Below are 18,135 nucleotides of genomic sequence, written 5' to 3' on the forward strand. Positions count from 1 at the left end.
TGTGTGTGTGTGTGTGTGTGTGTGTGTGTGTGTGTGTGTGAAGTATCGAGCTGTAAGCACAGCAACAAAGACAAATTATACAGGGTGAAATTAGACTTCACTAAAATTAAACAAAACAAAACAAAACAAACCACTTCTGCTTCAACAGGCGTCACAGAGACAGCAAGGTAGAGAGGGGGAGGGGATATTTTTGATTTGTATATTTGATGAGGGATTGGAGTCCCGAGTAGATAAAGTGCTCTTACAGCATGACAATAAATACGATAAATTACTTTAATTTTAAAAAAGAATGAAGGTTTTGAATAGCTACTCTCTATGCAAGATAAACAAATAGCTAGTAAACACAGAAAAGACATTCAGTGTCATTAGCCACCAGGGCATTAGAAACCCAGACACCAGTGAGGTAGCGCCTTATCACCAGGATGGCCGTAAGCATCATTAAAAACCCAGCCATATGGCGGTGAGGAGGTGGATTAATGGGAGCTCTGACCACCAATGGTGACTGGGTAAATGGTGCGACCCCTTTGGGAAATGGTTTGGCAACTCTTGGATATTTCATGGCTGCCAGGAGCTGAGGGGGAGCAGACATGGAAAGAGGCTGCCACGTGGGTTTTCTAACATTATAGACTGCTGATGGTTTCTCAGTTCTATGGCAATCCAGTCATGTTCTGCGTAACAATCATCAAGTCAATGGCAGACTGTAGTGTAGACCCTCCTACAGGGTCACACTGCTCGTTAACTTGGTAGCCATCTTGCGTTAGGTAAATTCTGTGATGTTCATAAAATGATGAAATCGCCTAATGACACATTTTTCAGAACATCTCCCTGGTTAAGCAATGCCAAATGATATTGAAGCCCACAGAATGCACACTGTCAAGTGAATTTTAAGTTAACCTTCTGCGAGTTTTATGGTACATGAATCACATCTCAATAAAGCTGTCATATTAGAATTTAGATTCTAGCAGAGTGGTGGTGGTGCATGCCTATAGTCCCAGCACTCATTTGGGGTACACCTATAGTCCCAGCACTCAGGAGGCAGAGGCAGGAGGATGGATCTCTGAGTTTGAGGCCAGCCTGGTCTACAGAGCAAGTTCCAGGATGGTCAGGGCTACACAGAGAAACCCTGTCTAGAACCCCTTCCCTCAAAACAGAATTTGGGTTTGGGCCTGAAGAGACATGGTGAGGACCTTGTCTGTGTTACCCTCTCATCCTGTGTTGTCCCCCTCAGGGAAACTGCAGGAGGCAGGTGGTTCTGGAACCTAGAACACACGCTGGACTCTAGAGTTTTCCATCTCCAGAAATGATTGATGTCTTTTACACTATCACATCTCTGACTTGCCTCTTCTTCCTTCAGCCTTGGCTGCACGCTTCTGTTGGGAGGGTAGGAGAGTCTCTGTAGTGGCCATTCCTTTTTCTAGCCCCAGCCTTAAAGTTTGCTGACTAGCCACAGAGCTGTGTCCTAGGGAGGGTAGGGTCAGGATGGGATACTGAGTTCTCTTCAGGTAAACTTAGGCCTGAATGGGCCCTGACAGTCAAGTTCTTTTTAGAGTGATGTGTAGGTCTGTGCATGTGTGTGTGCAAGCATGCATGTGAGGGGATGTATATGTGCGTGGTATACATGTGCGCATGTGCTTGTGTGTGCTTGTATGTGTGTGCATGCATGCTTATGTGTGCTTGTATGTGTACATGTGCATGCTTGTGTTTGCTTATATGTATGTGTGTGTTCGCTTATGTGTGTGTGATTGCGTGTGTGTCTAAGGGAAAGTCAAGGAAGACAGAGCAGATGAGGAGCTAAGGCACTAAATAGAGTGCAGAGGGCTGGATTAGATACATGAACCAGGCAGGACTTCCCCGTCCAGCCAACTCGCATACCCACCAACGATGGAAAGGATGACGACCACGAAGTCAAAGATGTTCCAGCTGTTGGTGAAGTAATAGTGGCGCAGAGCAGCCATCTTGACAATACACTCTCCTGTGAAGATGGCCACGAAGAGCAGGTTGATCTTGGCCAAGATGTTGACCTTCTCAGGGCTCTGGTCATCTGTCTCCACCATCATGGTCACCATGTTTAAACAGATGAGGAACATGATGGTGACATCGAAGGCCTGCTTGGTCACAATGTCGAATATGAAACCCTGGTACTTGTTCTGGAAGAAGAGGCGATGGGCTCAGTGCACAGGGATCCTAGAAAACTCATCAGTCAGCCCAGACAACTTACTTCCTACATCCTTTGTGAGACCCCCACCACATAGCATGTGTAGAGGAGGAAACCATGGAGGTCGACCAGATGGCTTTCCTGCCTGTGTACTCCATCCCTTCCAGACAGAGGCCCAGCCCCAGGCTCCCTCCCCTGCCAGGCCAGCCTGATGCAGGTAGACGTCTACTCTGGGTTTCAGCACACCATCCATGTGCTGTTCTTAGGCCTCATAATCTGGAGGTTCAAGGTCAAATTTAAACTTCAGTCCTAGCACTTGTATATGCCTCCAGATTAACATATATTTTGACGTGTTATCTTATGGAGTAGATGTTATTTATTCTATTGAATAAAATTCTATCTGTATGTTTCTAAAAATATCTTATTTTAAAAATGTGCATGCGCATGCCTGCATATAGGCACGCACACACGCGAGTGAAGGTTAGGTGCCTGTGGGATACAGAAAATGTTATTGGACCCCTGTAGCTGGAGTTCCACACAGCTGTGAGGAAGCTGTGGGTGCTGGAAGCTGCAGTCAGGTCCTCTGTAAGAACAGTACACAATTTTAACCACCCAGCCATTCTCCAGCTCTTCTAGGTGCCACCAATTGCAAGGGAGCCCAGATTATTTGAAGGAAGAGGGAGGATTAAAAATAATGTTCATTCCCCACCCCCTCTGCTTGCCACCCCCAATCTGGGAGAGAATAGGGTGAGGAGGGAGGAGGAAAGCTCTGTCCAACTGGCTTGTGGATTAGGGCCAGCCCACCTAAGTACTTTGAACAAGTCTCCCTTTTTTATGTTTGCTTGTTATTTTCAGGACTGGGTCTCAATACACAGCCCTGGCTGGAATTGAACTCACAGTGATCCTCCTGCCTCTACCTCCCAAGTACTGAAATTACAGGCAGGTACCACCATGACCCAACTCCTCATCCCATTTTCAAGAAGAATGGCTTGACAGGACCAAAAAAGTCAGGCTAGCAGAGGGTCCAGCACCACCCTGGCCCTACTCAAGGGGACACACCCAGTTCTCCAAGGAGCCCAGCGTTCTGAGGATGAGACTGTGAGTTGGGGGAGGGTCATGAATGTCCACTACACTGCCTGGGAAGAATATGTACCCCTGAAAGGAAGGAGGGGGCTCACTGGAAGCAGCTGAGTTTCTGTGAGTATGCATTGTGCCCTAGATGTCACCACCTGTCCTCATGCCTTCCCCCTATCTTCCTGAGGCTTGGACTTCTGTGTGGGAGAGCAATCCCAGAGTGCCTCTCAGCTGAGTAGCAGCCTGAAGAGCCCTTGATGGGAGGCTTCCTCCATGGAGGAGCCCAGGGCTCCCGTGAGACCCTCCCGACTCTGCCAGGGAGCCTGGCTCACCAGAGGCCGTGGGATGGGCTTCTGGGGTTTCTTGGAGCCCAGCTTCTTCATGGCATTGTAGTACTTCTTCTGCTCCTCCGTCATGAAGATGTCCTGGCCCCCTAAGTATAGAAAGACAGCACCCGCATAACTTTGGGGTTCTCAGGACCTTGCTTCCCAAGTGAAGGTGCCAGGCTCAACCTCTTCATAACTTCCTGTCTCAAAGGTATATTTGGAGAGGTTTCCCCCCCGAATCTGCCTTCCCAGGGTCCCCCCATCCCTGTCCTCTGGCTCTGTGGCCTGCGGATCCAGTGTTCACCTAATCCTCTCCCTCGGCTCATTCAGGAGGCCTAGGTTCCTCTCTGAGCATCACTTGGTTTGGCTGCTGCTAACCACTGGCTTCTCTGGTGCATCTCCCTGGGACTCTGCACAGCCCCACCCATGACTCTTGATCACAGATTGGGTTAAGAGTTCACAGTCTCACCCCTGAATCTCTTAGCTAGATGAGGGCGGGCGGAGACCCACCAAGGTCCCTTCTGTTCTTCATGGCCACCTCCACACCCCTCCCCACCCTATTGCATCTGAATAAAGAAGAGGCTCATCCCCGAGGTCTGATGGGGGCCTCCTCTTCCCCCGCCCCTGGCAGAGTAGTCCTCCTCTACGTATCTTTTTCTTCTGCTGGTTGAAGTTATCAATGATGACACCAATGAACAGGTTGAGGGTGAAGAAGGAGCCGAAGATGATGAAGACGACGAAGTAGATGTACATGTAGAGGTTGTCCTCCCACTGCGGCTGCTCCTCATACTGCGGGGAGAAGCCAGGTGGGGCGGTCACACAGGCAGGAGGGATGGAGCCACAGTGGGGCTGGTGCATATGTGTGTGTGTGTGTTCTGTACTGAGGCCATCAAGTGCATGCATGTGTGTGTGTTGTGTGTGTAAGTACATGTGTGTACGTGTAGAGGTTGTCCTCCCACTGCGGCTGCTCCTCGTACTATGGGGAGAAGCCAGGCAGGGCAGTCACACAGGTGGAGTGGGACGGCAGCGGGGCTGGTGTGTGCGCATTTATGTGTGTCTGTGTGTGTATTAGAGCTGAGTGGAGAGGATGGTGGCAGGCTAAGGGGTGTCCCCGTATCTGTGTGTCCAGGCCCTGGGCCCATAGGAGCCTGGGTGACACTAAGCTCTCTCAGTCTTCTCCCCTCTAGCATCTGTATGACTGGGTGGGGCACAAGGACCAAGGAAAAACTCATTTCTGCCTGATACTTTCACCTGCTCTCCTGAGCGATGAACAATCATGATGGCCTGGATCTGGTGGGATCTGAAATGTGTTTAGAATCTGGGGACTGCATGAGAGATCCCACAGCCTTGTTCCAGGGCCAGGTCTGAGCACTAGGAAGCTGAACCTTAGGCGTGCTCTGTTCCATCCATAGGCTGGGCTTTCAGGCCAGGAGGCCAGGAGGCCCACATACTGGTTTTGTTGGGGGCTACACACACGTAGACACACACATGCACACACACAGACACACATGCATGCACACACACACACCAGCCCCACTGTGGCCCCATCCCTCCCGCCTGTGTGACCACCCTGCCTGGCTTCTCCCCCACAGCTAGTGGCAACCTACCCCTCTGGAGTCCACAGCCGCATACATGATGTCCATCCAGCCTTTAAATGTCGCCTGTGAGGAAGAGACCATGAAGGTCATCAGATTTGGTGATCTGCTTCAGCTACACAGAACTCCCATCTCAATTAGGCCAGGATTAGCCTCCTACAAGAAGCAAGCGGGCCCCAGCCCACCTGTTCAGCAGTGTTCAAAAGGGTGGGTGGTCCAGGGGAAGGCCTCAGGTAGGGGCTGGGGATGGAGGAGAAACCCCAAGAAGGCCATGTTAGCCTTGTCACTTGAGGCCTCTTGTCTGGTAAGGCTAGGAGAAGGTTCACTCCTCAAAAACACACATTTCAGACTCTAGACCCCAAGGCCGACCTGTGTCCTGCCGCTCGGAGGACCAGCATCTTGCCTGTAATGACAAATTCTTTCTACCACTGTTCCGGTGAGGGGCTAACAACTCGCTCTCCAGAAGGAAAAGAAAAATCCCTGACGTATTTGCCGAATTCTCTGATGTAAATGTTCCCAGCGCCGTGCTGTGACCGATGGGAAGAGAGGCGAGACCCACGGTGTTACCGCACACACAGCATAGGCAAAGCAGACAGCAGCCGCCTGGGCAGTAAAAAGGCTCGCCAGGCTCAGCATCACTTAGTCATAAAGTTTAGTTTTCTCGTAAAGGTTGCGTTCAACAACCAGCTTGTAACATGTCTGCAAACGTGACCCTTGAGTCCAGTGAGCCGGCATCGGCAGAACCTAGAACACCTCACAAGGCTGCGGCCGAGAGGGAAGGAGGCTGCGTGAAGGAGACAGGGACCCTGGCATGGCTCTGCATCGTCTGTACAGTTGGGGCCGCTGCGAGAATTCAAAAGGAGCTCAGGAGACATTCTTGGTGGTGAGACCACCTTTCCAGGGGAGTCCCACTGGGTCCCCAGCAAAACCTCACCCTTCCCCCTGGAGCCACAAGCTTGGCTCTGCATACTCCCCGACTCTCTCTTATTTTAAGGTTTATTTTTATATTTGCACATGTGTTTGGGTCTGCGCATGTACATAGGGGTACCCCCCACAGGCCAGAAGAGGGTGTTGGCTCCCCTGGAGCTGGAGCTATAGGTAGCTTTGTGCCCCTGACATGGGTACGGGGGACTTAATTCGGGAATTCTGGAAGAACAGGAAGGACTCTCAGCTGCTGATACCTCTCTCTAGTCCCACTAGTGTTCTGTGTCCGAGAGTTCTCCCCCAGCCTCCAGACAGGGTTTCTCTGTGTAGCTTGGTTCTCCTGAAACTCGCTCTGTAGACCAGGCTGGCCTTGATCTCAGAGATCCGCCTGCCTCTGCCTCCTGAGTGCTGGGATTGGAGGCAGGTGCCAACACCACCTGGCTGAGAGTTCTTTTCTTTAAAAATAATTTTTTTTTTTACTAAAGAGTGTGTGTGTGTGTGTGTGTGTGTGTGTGTGTGTAGGTCAGAGGTCAATATCAAGCATCTTCTTCAATGGCTTTTCACATTATTTTATTACATTTATGTGTTTGAGTGTACATGTGTGTTTACCATACCATTCATGTGGCGGTCAGAGGGCAACTTGCAGGAGTCAGTTCTCTCCTTCCACTGTGTGGGTACCAGGGGTTGAACTCAGTCACTAGGCTTGGTGGCAGCTGCTTCAGCAGACCTCTGTCACCAAACTTTAACTGAATCTGGAGCTTGCTGGTCTGGCTGGCCAGCAAACCCTGGGGATCGTCCTGTATTTACCTCCCCAGTGCTGTGTTTAGGGGCACATGCCACACTACACCTGGCTTACGATGTGGGTGTCTGGGATCTGAACTCAGGTCCTCGTGTTTGTGTAGCAAGCCCTTTATTTACTGTCTGAGCTGTATAGGATGATTTTTAACGGCAGGTGTTATAACCACTAAACCATCCTGCCCATAAAGTAAATGGACAATCAAGAGGACCGGCACATCAAAGCTGAAAGCAAACATGCTCCTTTTGGGGGTCGGGGTGTGGACTGAGGATTCGGGGCCGTGCAGGTGGTAGAGCACTTGCCTACCCCTGAGTCATATCCCCATCCCAATGGATATGTAGTCTTTTAAACAACCTGAGACATTTTATTACGGGGGATGGTCAGTCACAATTTCACCAACAGTTCAGTCTCTGGGCAGTCAGCAGTCTTTTGTGTCTAGCCTGTGCTACCTAAAGAGGTCAACTCAACATGATGTTGCCCCCATGCCAGTCACCCTGGACAATGTGTCCAATCTATAACAGAGAGTCTGAGGACTTTGCACAAAGCCACTACCCTGGGCCCTGTGACCCTACTGCAGGGACCACCTGGACTGCTCCTGCCCATGCCAGGGTGAAGGGCAGATATTTGAAGCACCAATGTAGGAAGGGAGGGATCCCTATTTTTCCATACTCACCACCTGCAGCAGGGCCAGGTACCCGGCCCCCACGTTGTCAAAGTTGACCTTCACCTTGGTCCAGTACAACTCTCCAGTCACGTTGAAGGACTCACACTCACTCTTGTTGTTCACGATGGTGTAGTTCAGAGGCAGGTCCCCTTCAGTCTGGTTGATGCACCTACCGAATTTCCCGGCGAACAGGTTCACGCCCATGATGCTGAAGATGAGCCAGAAGATGAGGCAGACGAGGAGGACATTCATGATGGAGGGGATGGCGCCCACCAGCGCGTTGACCACCACCTGTGTGTGGGCAGAGAGGAGACTTAGATCTTGAGGCTGCCAAGAACATGTGCACTTTTCAAGACTTTGCCCCATTGCTTGGTGGCCACAGGTAGCTGTGGGGGCAGGGGTGGGGTGGGGATCTTCCAGTCATGAAGGCTAGAGCTCTGGTGTCAAGTGAGGGAGTCAGAGAGAATCAAGAGGCCTTTTTATCCTCGCCCTAAATGCTGAGGTAACTCTAGAATGCACCAGCCTTTCCCCTTCCAGGCCCTCAATTTTCATAAAAATGGGGTTTCCACTCGCTAGTCAAAGCTGCCAGGATTGTCCTCACATTGGGGTAAGGTAGGCTTAGACACAACCGAAGGCTTTAGGTCCTGTGTCAGTCCTTTACATCCTTAATTCTCTGTGCCAAACTTCTGGTTTATTTCAGGGTGGCTGTTTCAGGGAGAGGACGGTTCCCCTGAAGTATGCCCAGGAGACCCATGTGCTGTGTCTGCAAGCTGTGGCTCCTGCGCCTCCATACGGTGGCTTTCTGACAGATACATCTGGGGAACTCGGGTCGGAGCATGGCCCAAGCCTGGCTGCCTGTCTATCACACAGACGGCAGTGAAGCTGGGCGGATTCTGTTACTGCACAGAGGGTCCGCTGTTGAGATGGGGGATGACATTCTGAAGCAGACAGCACACCCCTGGAGTAGGTGGGGAACCATGCTCCCGAGTGCTCCCCAGGGCACCAAGCTTTCTGCGGAGTTTGCCCTTGGCTGGCACTGCAGCCAGCAGCCACATCAGAGGCATTCCTGGCACCTGGCATCAGTGTGTCCCTCTGGAATCAAGTGTCCTTGGCTCCCAAAGAGACATTTAACTCTGGTCCCATCACTCCCTTGTGGGTGGGAGTCCCTGCCAGGAAGGACTAAGCAATCTAATTGGTGGGGCAGGCAAGGTTCAAAGCCATCGCACAGATGATGAGTTGTATGACGGTACTTGCTGAGGCGGTAGGACACTGTTTCGTGAGGCTGTAAAGAACTGGGTATGTTAAAGCACACACACACACACACACACACACACACACACACACACACACACATACACACACACACACATACCTTCTTTCTTAGTGACTATCACAGTTAATTCCTTTTCAGTGCTGGGGGCAGGGTGTCAAACCCAGGGCCTTACCCACTGAGGCAAATGTTGGGCTAGAGACCCACATTCTCCAGCCCTCGTGACTGTTTTTCTTGAGGGCTTTAAAATCTGTCTCATAAAAATGGGTGGAACTGGAAGACAGAAGCGAGGTAACCCAGGCACAGACAGACAGACGCTGTTTGTTCCCCTCATATGTGGATCCAACTCCCAGTTTTTATATATGTACATCTATGTGGGAATGAGTGTGGGCGGACCTGGAAAGGGGCCATGGAGTGGGGGATGGGAAGAAGCTTTAAGGGAAAGGCATGGGAAGGGGACAAGAAGGGCCGGGGGCAGGGAGATGGGATGTGGGGGAACCAACGGGAGCTAAGTATATATAAAAATGTCATGAAGAAATCTGTTACGCTGCATGCTAACTAAAATTATTATTTTAAAAAAGAAAGGGCTGCAGAGACAGCCCAGCGTGTAACAGCCTGAGAACAGGAGTCTGAACCCAGGGTGGAAGGACAAAACCAACTCCTAAACGTTGTCTTCTGATCTCCAAATGCATCCGGTGGGTGGCACATAGGGCCCCTGTCCTCACAAGTATAACACACACACACACACACACACACACACACACACACACACACACAATACATTTTTAAAAAGGTATTAAAATTTGCCTTATATACCCACATTCTTTGGTAAAATGTGGTAACACCCCCCAAATGTCTGTGGGATCAAAAAGGCATTTGCTAAGCCACGAGCTTACGCTTGGCAAACTGTCACCTGAAGGGGAGAGCATGGCCCACTCCACAGCACCTTCCTTGGCTCCCACTACGCTGCCCTTCACCGTCGCATAAGGACACAGGAAAGGCAGCCTATGACTGCCAGGAAGTGCAGGACTTCAGGCCAGCCTGCAGAGTGGCACACAGGGTCCTGGGCCTCTGTGGCAGAGCAGAGGCAGAGAGAGAGCCATGGTGCCAATAAGCCTGGGTGTCAGCGAGACCGTGCTCCAGTGAGCGCTCACCTCCTCCCTGATGCTGAGGGCTTGAAGAACCCTCCTGGAGATTCTAGACTACACTCCTCAAAGTCAGTGAGGAGACCACGGAGCTTCAGGGCAGGCCTCTTGTTCCGGCAGCTGGGCATGCGGCCCCACCCTCCCCCGACCTGCTGGGTTGGCAGAGGCTCCACTCACCCTCATGCCCTCGAATCGTGACAAGGCCCTCAGGGGTCGAAGTGCACGCAGTGTCCTCAGGGACTTGATGGGACCCATCTCCGCAAAGCCCAAGGTGTTGGCCACGAGGCTGACCAGCGAGACCTACGGAGCGGGAGAAGGGTGGAAAGGCAGGGAGAGCTCCAGACACAGGAGGTAGATAGGCTCATCCAGACGGGCTCAAAGGCCCTCTAGAGAGCCCGCTACACGTGTGTCACAACCACTAACCCCATGACCTGGGATGTGTCACTTCTGTTCTACCCCGTGTGGCTGAGCCGAGACAAAGCCCGGGCTTCTACATCCGACCTTGGAGTTGGTCCCCTCTCTCCCTGAAGTGTCTATCCTGGAGAAGCATACAAGCACCAGAGGGTCACGGGGCCCTCCCCTTAAGTTGAACTTTGTAACATTAGCATCTTCTAAGGACCTAGGCAGGGTGGGTGACTCTGCTTTCTGCTCCCCCCATCCCGTTCTCAGCACTCCCCTTCTGTGGACCTCACTGTGCCAAAGGTCCGAGAGCTAAGGCCTATGCGTCTCTACCCTCTCGCAATCACAGAGTGGAAAAGGTCTCTTTCCTGGGCCTCTGCCCTTTACCCTGGGGCTGAGGGCGGGAGGGAGGGCTGTGGAGAGGAACCGAGATCCCAGAGCTCTCTCCTAAGCTGGGAAGCACTGGGTGGCCAAGGAGCACTGAGAAGGCCCAGCTCAGTTTTCAGGGTGCCTTCCCCACCCCTGGAAGATGCTGGAAGGCACAGTGACGCGTCAGGGCCCACCTCCCCGAGGGCGGGGCAAGCCTTCGTGGGCCTGCCTCAGCCACCATTGGCATCTCCTTCTAGCAGATGCTTCTATGTCTGGATCTTAGGTTCCCCCATCTCAGAGGAGAGTCGCCCCATCCTTCCAGCTGTTCTGGCTGCAGTTTCGAAACCATCCCCACCTACTCTGAGGACACGCCTGACCATCAGGATTTCCTGTTGGCCCCGCCTTCAACACAGCTGTCTATGGAGATTCCTCAATGTCTTAGGCCAGGCTCACCCCCCCCCCCCCCGCTCACAGTCTCCTCACCCTGTTCCACAGTCCAGCCGCGCTTCTCCCTTGCCTACAGAGTATGGGGCCCTTTAAGAGCAGAAGCCAGTGGTGGCGTCCTTCCACTTGAAGCCTTCATATGCCTCTCCCTATCTTTCCTTCTGTGGTGCTGGGGACTGAACCCAGGGCCTCACACATGCCAAGCCAACACTCTGCCACCGAGCTATATCCCAAGTCTTCTCTTTCCTTTTTGATTTTGAAGCCAGGTCTCACTAAGTTACCCACCTGGCCTTGAACGTGCAATCCCCCTGCCTCAGCTTGAGCATGTATGATATAGGCCTGACTGTCCTCCCTTTTCATCCTAAATAGAAGTCCATGTTTTTGCGAAGGCCTTGCGAGCCTTTTCCTCCTCCCGGCCCCTCTGCCCAGCCACTCTGGGGGTGGCTTCTCAAATGTGCCGGGCATAGTGCTTTGGAAGGTTCTGATAAACCCCTGGGAGTCAACCCTCAGGTCTGCCCAAGGCCGCTCAGCAGCCCACTCTAGCGAGGTTATTTGAAGTGTGCCTTGCGTCACCTCTCCACCCTGTGCCCTGGTTCCTAGACTTCTTTTTTTTTTTTTTTTTAAAGATTTTATTTTTTTTTTATATGTAAGTACACTGTAGCTGTCTTCAGACACTCCAGAAGAGGGCGTCAGATCTTGTTACGGATGGTTATGAGCCACCATGTGGTTGCTGGGATTTGAACTACTGGACCTTTGGAAGAGCAGTCGGGTGCTCTTACTCACTGAGCCATCTCACCAGCCCGGTTCCTAGACTTCTAATAGCTGGCCTTCCCTGGGTTCTCCATGCCAATTCACCCCCACACATAATGCCAAATTCCCCCACCTCCCTTTTTGAGAAAGGTTTTGTTATGTAGCCTTGTTTGGTCTGGAACTCATAGCAATCCTACTGTCTCAGTCTCCGGAGTGCTGGAATTATTGGCTGTACTTTCATATCCAGCTAATGTGCGTGCTTATTTACTTATTTATTTAAAACCACCTTTTACATCTATTTATTTATCATGCGCGCACATGTATAATGGTGCATGTTTGGAGGTCAGAGGATAACAGGGAGGTGTTGGTTCTTTTCTTCCATCCCGTAAGCTCAAGGAATGGCGCTCAGGTTGTCAAGCTTGACAGCAAACACCGTTACCCACTGCACCATCTTGACAGCCCCTAACTGGCTTAGTTCTATTTGCTTTATTGTTTGCTGTCACTTGTGACTAGGTAGGCTGAGAGTTTTAGACTTACAACAGTCCTTGAACGTTGACCCGAGACTACCTGGAGACCTGGAATCACTAAGACCTGTCACCACTTGAGGCTCAGGCCACCTGGAGACCTGGGACTGCCTGAGGCTGAGACCACCACTCTTATGGTGTGGCTAGTGTTGCTTAAGCTGGAATGGCAGCAGGAAGGGCATCTCCTGCTGTGACCTCGGCTTGCTTCTCAGAAGGGTTTTTTCCTGTTTTAGCCTGGAAGCACTGTTGATTCTCCTCAGCCCTGGGTTCCCTGGATTTCGGTTGGTGGACTTCCCAAGAAATCCTTTGCCTTCCCCAGACTGAGTATCTATCCCTCAGCTGGCCCAGCACCCCAAGAAAGCACCAGGAAAAGCAGATCAGGGGTCCCCAAGGCAGCTCTGGGAGGATCCTAGGCCCTACTGTGGCCTCTTAACAGAACCTTCACCTCAGGGCTGAGAGAGCAGGGCCAGGCTGCACCCACCCCGCCCACTGCCACACACTCAGTATTCTCTCGGGCAGGTGGGGTGATAGATAAAGGCTAGAGCCCAGACACCTGGTTCTCCGTATATTCTCCATCCCACTGGGTCTCCAAGTGTAAAGACACCATGAGACCCTAGGTGGTGACCTAGGTTGGCTTTTGGCGAGGACTACTGGGCTGAGTCTCCCCTCTGCCAGTGAGTCAGCTCTGCTGGTATGTCAACCCCAGGGCCAAACCCAAGGACCACCAACAAATCCACACTTTCTGGAAAGTGGCTGCAGATGCTGATGGCCACCCTTTCCTGCAGAGCCAATCCCAAAATTGCATACACACCTGGGCTCACAGGACGCTCAGGGAAAGGGGCTTCCCTTTGTCCCTGCCGGCTGAGAGCTTGAAGTACATGCTCACTTTTGTACTTGCCATCCTGGGACATGCCCTGGCAGACAGGGTCCTCAGGGGTCAGATGGTCCACTCAGCCACAGTACAACACAGACACGTCTGTCACCTCCTTCCTCTGGTCATCCTGATGGCAGGTCCAGCCATTGCTCCTGTTCCAGGACCCTGCCTGAACAGATCTCTATTCTCTGCCTGTCTCCCACAGATCCTGCTCTGAGGCAGGCCTCTGCTCTCAGTCGCCCTTTTCCTCCCTGACCTGAGGTCTAGGGTTCTGGTTTCCTTCTGTTCACCTGCCGCACAACACAGCTTAGCACCCCCAATCCTACGTGGTGATTCTGCCTGGCCCCGTCTTTCCATCTGCCATGAGCCCCCACCTCTTGGGTCCCTTCACGTGCCCACTCACGTCCACAATTAGGAAGTCCAGCCAGCACCAGGCGTTGGTGAAGTACTTCTTGAAGCCGTAGGCCACCCACTTGAGCAGCATCTCCAACACAAAGACATAGGTGAACATCTTGTCGGCATACTCCAGCAGAACCTTGATGGTCCTCCGCTCCTCCAGGTAGATGTCCTCGAAGGCCTGTGGGCAAGGCAGATGCAGGGCAGAGAGTCCCGATCACTGCCAAGCAGTTCACCCTGCAGGGGCACAATTCCCAGCTGCTCGGGAGTTGGGAACCTGAGACCAGACACCCGTGAAGGCGGTATTGGCATAGACAGGTCGGGGGCATGTCCGAACTGTATGTGGCTAGCTGGGCAGTGTGTGTCCCCTGCACCAAGGAGCAAGTGTTAGTTCAGGGCTAGTGCGCTGTTAAGATTGCTTTCCTGGCTGGACTTGGTGGCACGAGCCTGTAATCCCAAGGAGGCCGAGGCAGGGATACCACAAGGCCAGCCTTAGCTGGAGAGAGACAGAGGGGGAGGGAAAGAGGAGGGATAAGAGAGGGGAGGGGGAAGAGCTATCGAGGCTAGCTTGGGGAACTCCGTGAGATCCTGCCTCAAAAAATACAAAGTAATAAATAAATGAACGCTGGCTTGTAATTCTAGCCGGCCCTCCCTTAGCACGCGCAAAGCTCTTGGTTTTGATTCCCGTCACAGCAAAAATGAAATCATGAAGTGAAATTATTTATTTAAATCACGTGAATTAAATAAATAAATACGACAAGTTAAATAAATAAATAAGATGTAGACCACAGTTAATTAAGCTTTCCCAGGCACTGAAACCAGAGAGAGAGAACAAGCACTCAGCTCACAGCTTCGTGCTGGGCACAGTGCGCAAACCTCCTCTGGCTTCCCCTCCATTTTGAATTTAATCTACTTATCTTGTATATTTACCATTTTCCACGGGGATTTATATTGGACTCCATTCTAACAAAGACCAAGGTCCCCTTATAATGAACACACTTAATAAACAAAAACCCAAGTATCAGCCACATGGCACGGATTAATTAATTGATTTACTTATTTCTTGTTTTGAGTCGGGCTCTCACAGCCCTGGCTAGCCTGAAACTCTCTCTTAGGCCAGGCCAACACTGAATCCACAGAGATCCACCTGCTTCTGCCCCCCAAGTGCTGGGATTAAAGGAGTGCATCACCACGCCCAGCTAAAGCAGGATTTCCAACGAGCTCTGCCGTTCAGGACAGAGGGGCTCTCCTCAGGATCTAGAGGTCAAATGTGAAGCCTCGGCCAGGAGCCGTCTTGTGTGGCTGAGGCTCAGGGACCACCTGTTCCCAGCACAGTAAGGATGAGAAGAGGTCCCCTCCCCCTTCCTTATCCCTGCCTCCACTGGCGCATTCCCCCCCCCCCGCCCCCCCAGCCACCCGGAGAAGTGGCTGGGGCTTCCGGCTGCCCTTCCTCCTCTGCTCTACTCCTCTCCAGCCAGAGTGCTCTGAGGCTCCCTGTCTAGGCAACATGTCACCGGGGATGCTGGGGAGCTGCGTCCTTCTGTCACCCCTGGGCCCCTGTCTGACTTCAGGGCCTCTGCTGTGATCCAGGGATGAGTACTGCATGCAGTGCCTAGGGACACACAGCTGAGGCCCCAGTATGGCTAATTGGGCCTGTGTGGGCAGCAAGGCAGTACAATCCAGGCCTCAGATGGACTTGGGAACCTTCAAAATAGGAGGAGATTCACTGGTCTACTTATGTCTATGAATTTATTTTTACTGAAATAAAAAAAAAAAGTGCTTCTTATGAATCAAACAAGGCCTGGGGATATAGCTCAGTAAAAAGCATGCATAAACTCTGGGTTCAAGCTCTAGAGCCCTACATAAATTCACCCTCCCCCCCCCCCCCAGAAATGATCAAAATTGGCATTTCCAACTTCATGAACATACTGGACTGGGTGCTAACACTCAGATACCATACATTCAGAGAAATCGTGTATGTACATGTATGCACACATACGCCGAGTGTGGTTTTATAGGACACATCAAACATTTGCTTTGAAATTGATTTAAAATTTTTCATCTTTTAATCATGTGTTTATGTGTATGCGCATGTAAGTGCAACACCCACTAAGCCCAGAAGATGGCGTCAGATCTCTTGGAGCTGGAGTTACAGTTGGTTGTTAGACATGAGACCTGAACTGAGATCCTCTGCAAGAGAAGTAAAAAGCTGGGTGTAACACCAGAACTGGGGCTGAGAGAGGAGGCTTGCCAAACGAACAAGGGGCTACATGGTGAGACCCTGTCTCAAAAAAACAGCCAACTGGACTGAGCAAGATGGCTCAGAGAGTACAGGCAGTTGAGATCCTTGGGAGCTATGAGATGGACCTTCCTGCAAGTTCTCCATGGAGTGTGTGCACGCAAACCAGTGCAGTAAAACCTTAAAATAATCCTTTAAAAAACAAAAACAAAACCCTACTGAACCAAATAAGAAAACCAAAGAGATTACTTTTTCCATCAAAGTAATTTCCAGCAATGAATGGTTCTGAACCTTTGCTCACTAACGAGAATACATTAATTCCCATCTGTCTTCTCAGAGGCTGCATGTCAACCAGGGGCAACGCTAACACCGACAACGTGTCGATTTGTTGAGGGCGCAGTTCTAGATTCCTGGTGTCAGAACAAAGGTGTGGTCTGGGGACAGACTATGAGCAAGCCCAGAAGAGATCGGCTGGCACTCCATCCGCAGAGCACTCTATTCTAGTCTGCTGTGTGCCTCTAAGTCCTGTTTGCTATGCTAAATGTGCATGTCCACATATCTAATATAGTGATATCGCTGGTTATAATGTTCACTTAGCATCATCTTTGGAACTGTGTTGAGAAAGCCGTCACCTGGGGGCTGGAGAGATGGCTCAGCGGTTAAGAGCATTCATTGGCTGCACTTCCAGAGGACCTGGTTCGATTCCCAGCACCCACATGGTGGTCTGTAATCCCACTTCCAGGGGATCTAATACTCACTTCTGATCTCCTCAGGCTCCAGGCACATGCACATGCATACACATGGTGCACATGCATACATACACTCAGGCAAAACAACCAAACACTGAAAAGAAACCCCTGTTTTTAAAAAGTCCTCACCTATTCTGAGACCAGAAAAAAGAATTCTCTTCTTTTCTCCTTTTTTAAAGTTTGGTGGTTTATATTATTTCAAAAAAAAAAAAAATCTAATATATAGTTGGTAAAGAGTAAATATGTATTTTAATAAAATTTTCTCAGTGGTTTGTCACTGCTCCAGCATTTTATTAAAAAGTCCACACAAAATCCACCAATCAGAAGTCAGTCTTACTGTGTGTGACATTTCTCTATTTACGTCGATCTACCCCACGCCTTTCCGGTGTTAGATGCTGGGATGGAACCTGGGGCCTGACCTGTTTCCAGACTAGCAGTCTGTCACTGAGCCACACCCACTCCCCTTTGCTGTTCCTCGGATGCTGTCGGTTCCCGTGACCTTTTTGGTTTGTTTGTTTTCTTTTGGGTGATTTTGAAGATAAATTTTAGTGATATTTTATCAAGTTCATTCAAAATCATTATTAGAATGTAGTACTATTTCATTTTTTAAAAGAGTGTTACTTCTGTTTGTGGGGTTGGGGCATGGGCAGGCGCAGGTGTCAAGGTCAGAGGTCAAGAGTAGGGACCTGGTTGTCTCCTTCCACCATGTGGGCTAGGGGTGGGGGTGGGGGGGGAGGGGGAGGGGAGAGGGAGGGTGGGGAAGGGGCGGTAACTTCGGGCCCCTCAGGTTTGGTGGCTAGCGGCTTTTCCTTACTGAGCCTTCTCTCCAGCCCAGAATTAACTGTCCACTGCTCTGGAGCCTTCTTACCTCAGACCACAGCATGGAGTCTGTTGTCTTTTTCTCATGCCTTGCAAGACTTTACACTTACTTAACAGAGCTCTCTGCTACATTTCTGTTATATCTGTTCCCAGTGATATTTTTTGGTGTCCTTTTTAACAACAGGAAACTAAGAAATAGCAGAGAAGCATTACATTTCCCATGCACATAAAACGGTATCAGCCGCAGCGGCTCTCTGTGTCAATCCTCACCTTCCATCTTATTTGAGACAGGGTTTCTAATTTGCTTTGAGTGCAGCAGGCTAGGCGTGCAGGGGCTCTCCTGTCTCCACCTCCCATCTTGCTGAGTGCTGGGATTATAGATGTGTGCCAACACATCCATCTTCACATAAGCGGGAGGGATTCACACTCAAGTCCCGGCTCTAGTGTGGCAAGCTCAACCCCTGCCCCACCCCCACACCATCTCCAGGCCTGATTTTAAATTCTTGCCCTTCTCCCCCTCCCTCCCTCCCTCCCTCCCTCCCTCCCTCCCTTCCTTCCTTCCTTCCTTCCTTTCTTCCCCCTCTCTCTCTTTCTTCCTTCCTTCCTCCTTCCTCCCTCCCTCC

General features: G+C 51.0%; 1 protein-coding gene across 5 annotated transcripts in view; it reads right to left on the reverse strand.

The window, feature by feature from the left end:
- Scn5a (sodium voltage-gated channel alpha subunit 5) overlaps window positions 1–18,135 on the reverse strand; it is a 96,865-nt gene that overhangs the window by 4,680 nt on the left and 74,050 nt on the right. For all 5 annotated transcript variants that reach the window (XM_021205924.2, XM_029543844.1, XM_021205925.2 and 2 more), the window contains exons 21-27: window positions 13,713–13,886; window positions 10,127–10,249; window positions 7,544–7,825; window positions 5,163–5,216; window positions 4,207–4,344; window positions 3,562–3,666; window positions 1,877–2,147 (exon numbers count right to left, since the gene is read on the reverse strand). In XM_021205924.2, the coding sequence (XP_021061583.1) occupies window positions 1,877–2,147; window positions 3,562–3,666; window positions 4,207–4,344; window positions 5,163–5,216; window positions 7,544–7,825; window positions 10,127–10,249; window positions 13,713–13,886 (1,147 nt within the window). The remainder of the gene's footprint in view (window positions 1–1,876; window positions 2,148–3,561; window positions 3,667–4,206; window positions 4,345–5,162; window positions 5,217–7,543; window positions 7,826–10,126; window positions 10,250–13,712; window positions 13,887–18,135) is intronic.

The sequence above is a fragment of the Mus pahari genome, chromosome 10 (genome assembly GCF_900095145.1).
Source record: "Mus pahari chromosome 10, PAHARI_EIJ_v1.1, whole genome shotgun sequence".
Classification (NCBI taxonomy): Eukaryota; Metazoa; Chordata; class Mammalia; order Rodentia; family Muridae; genus Mus; species Mus pahari.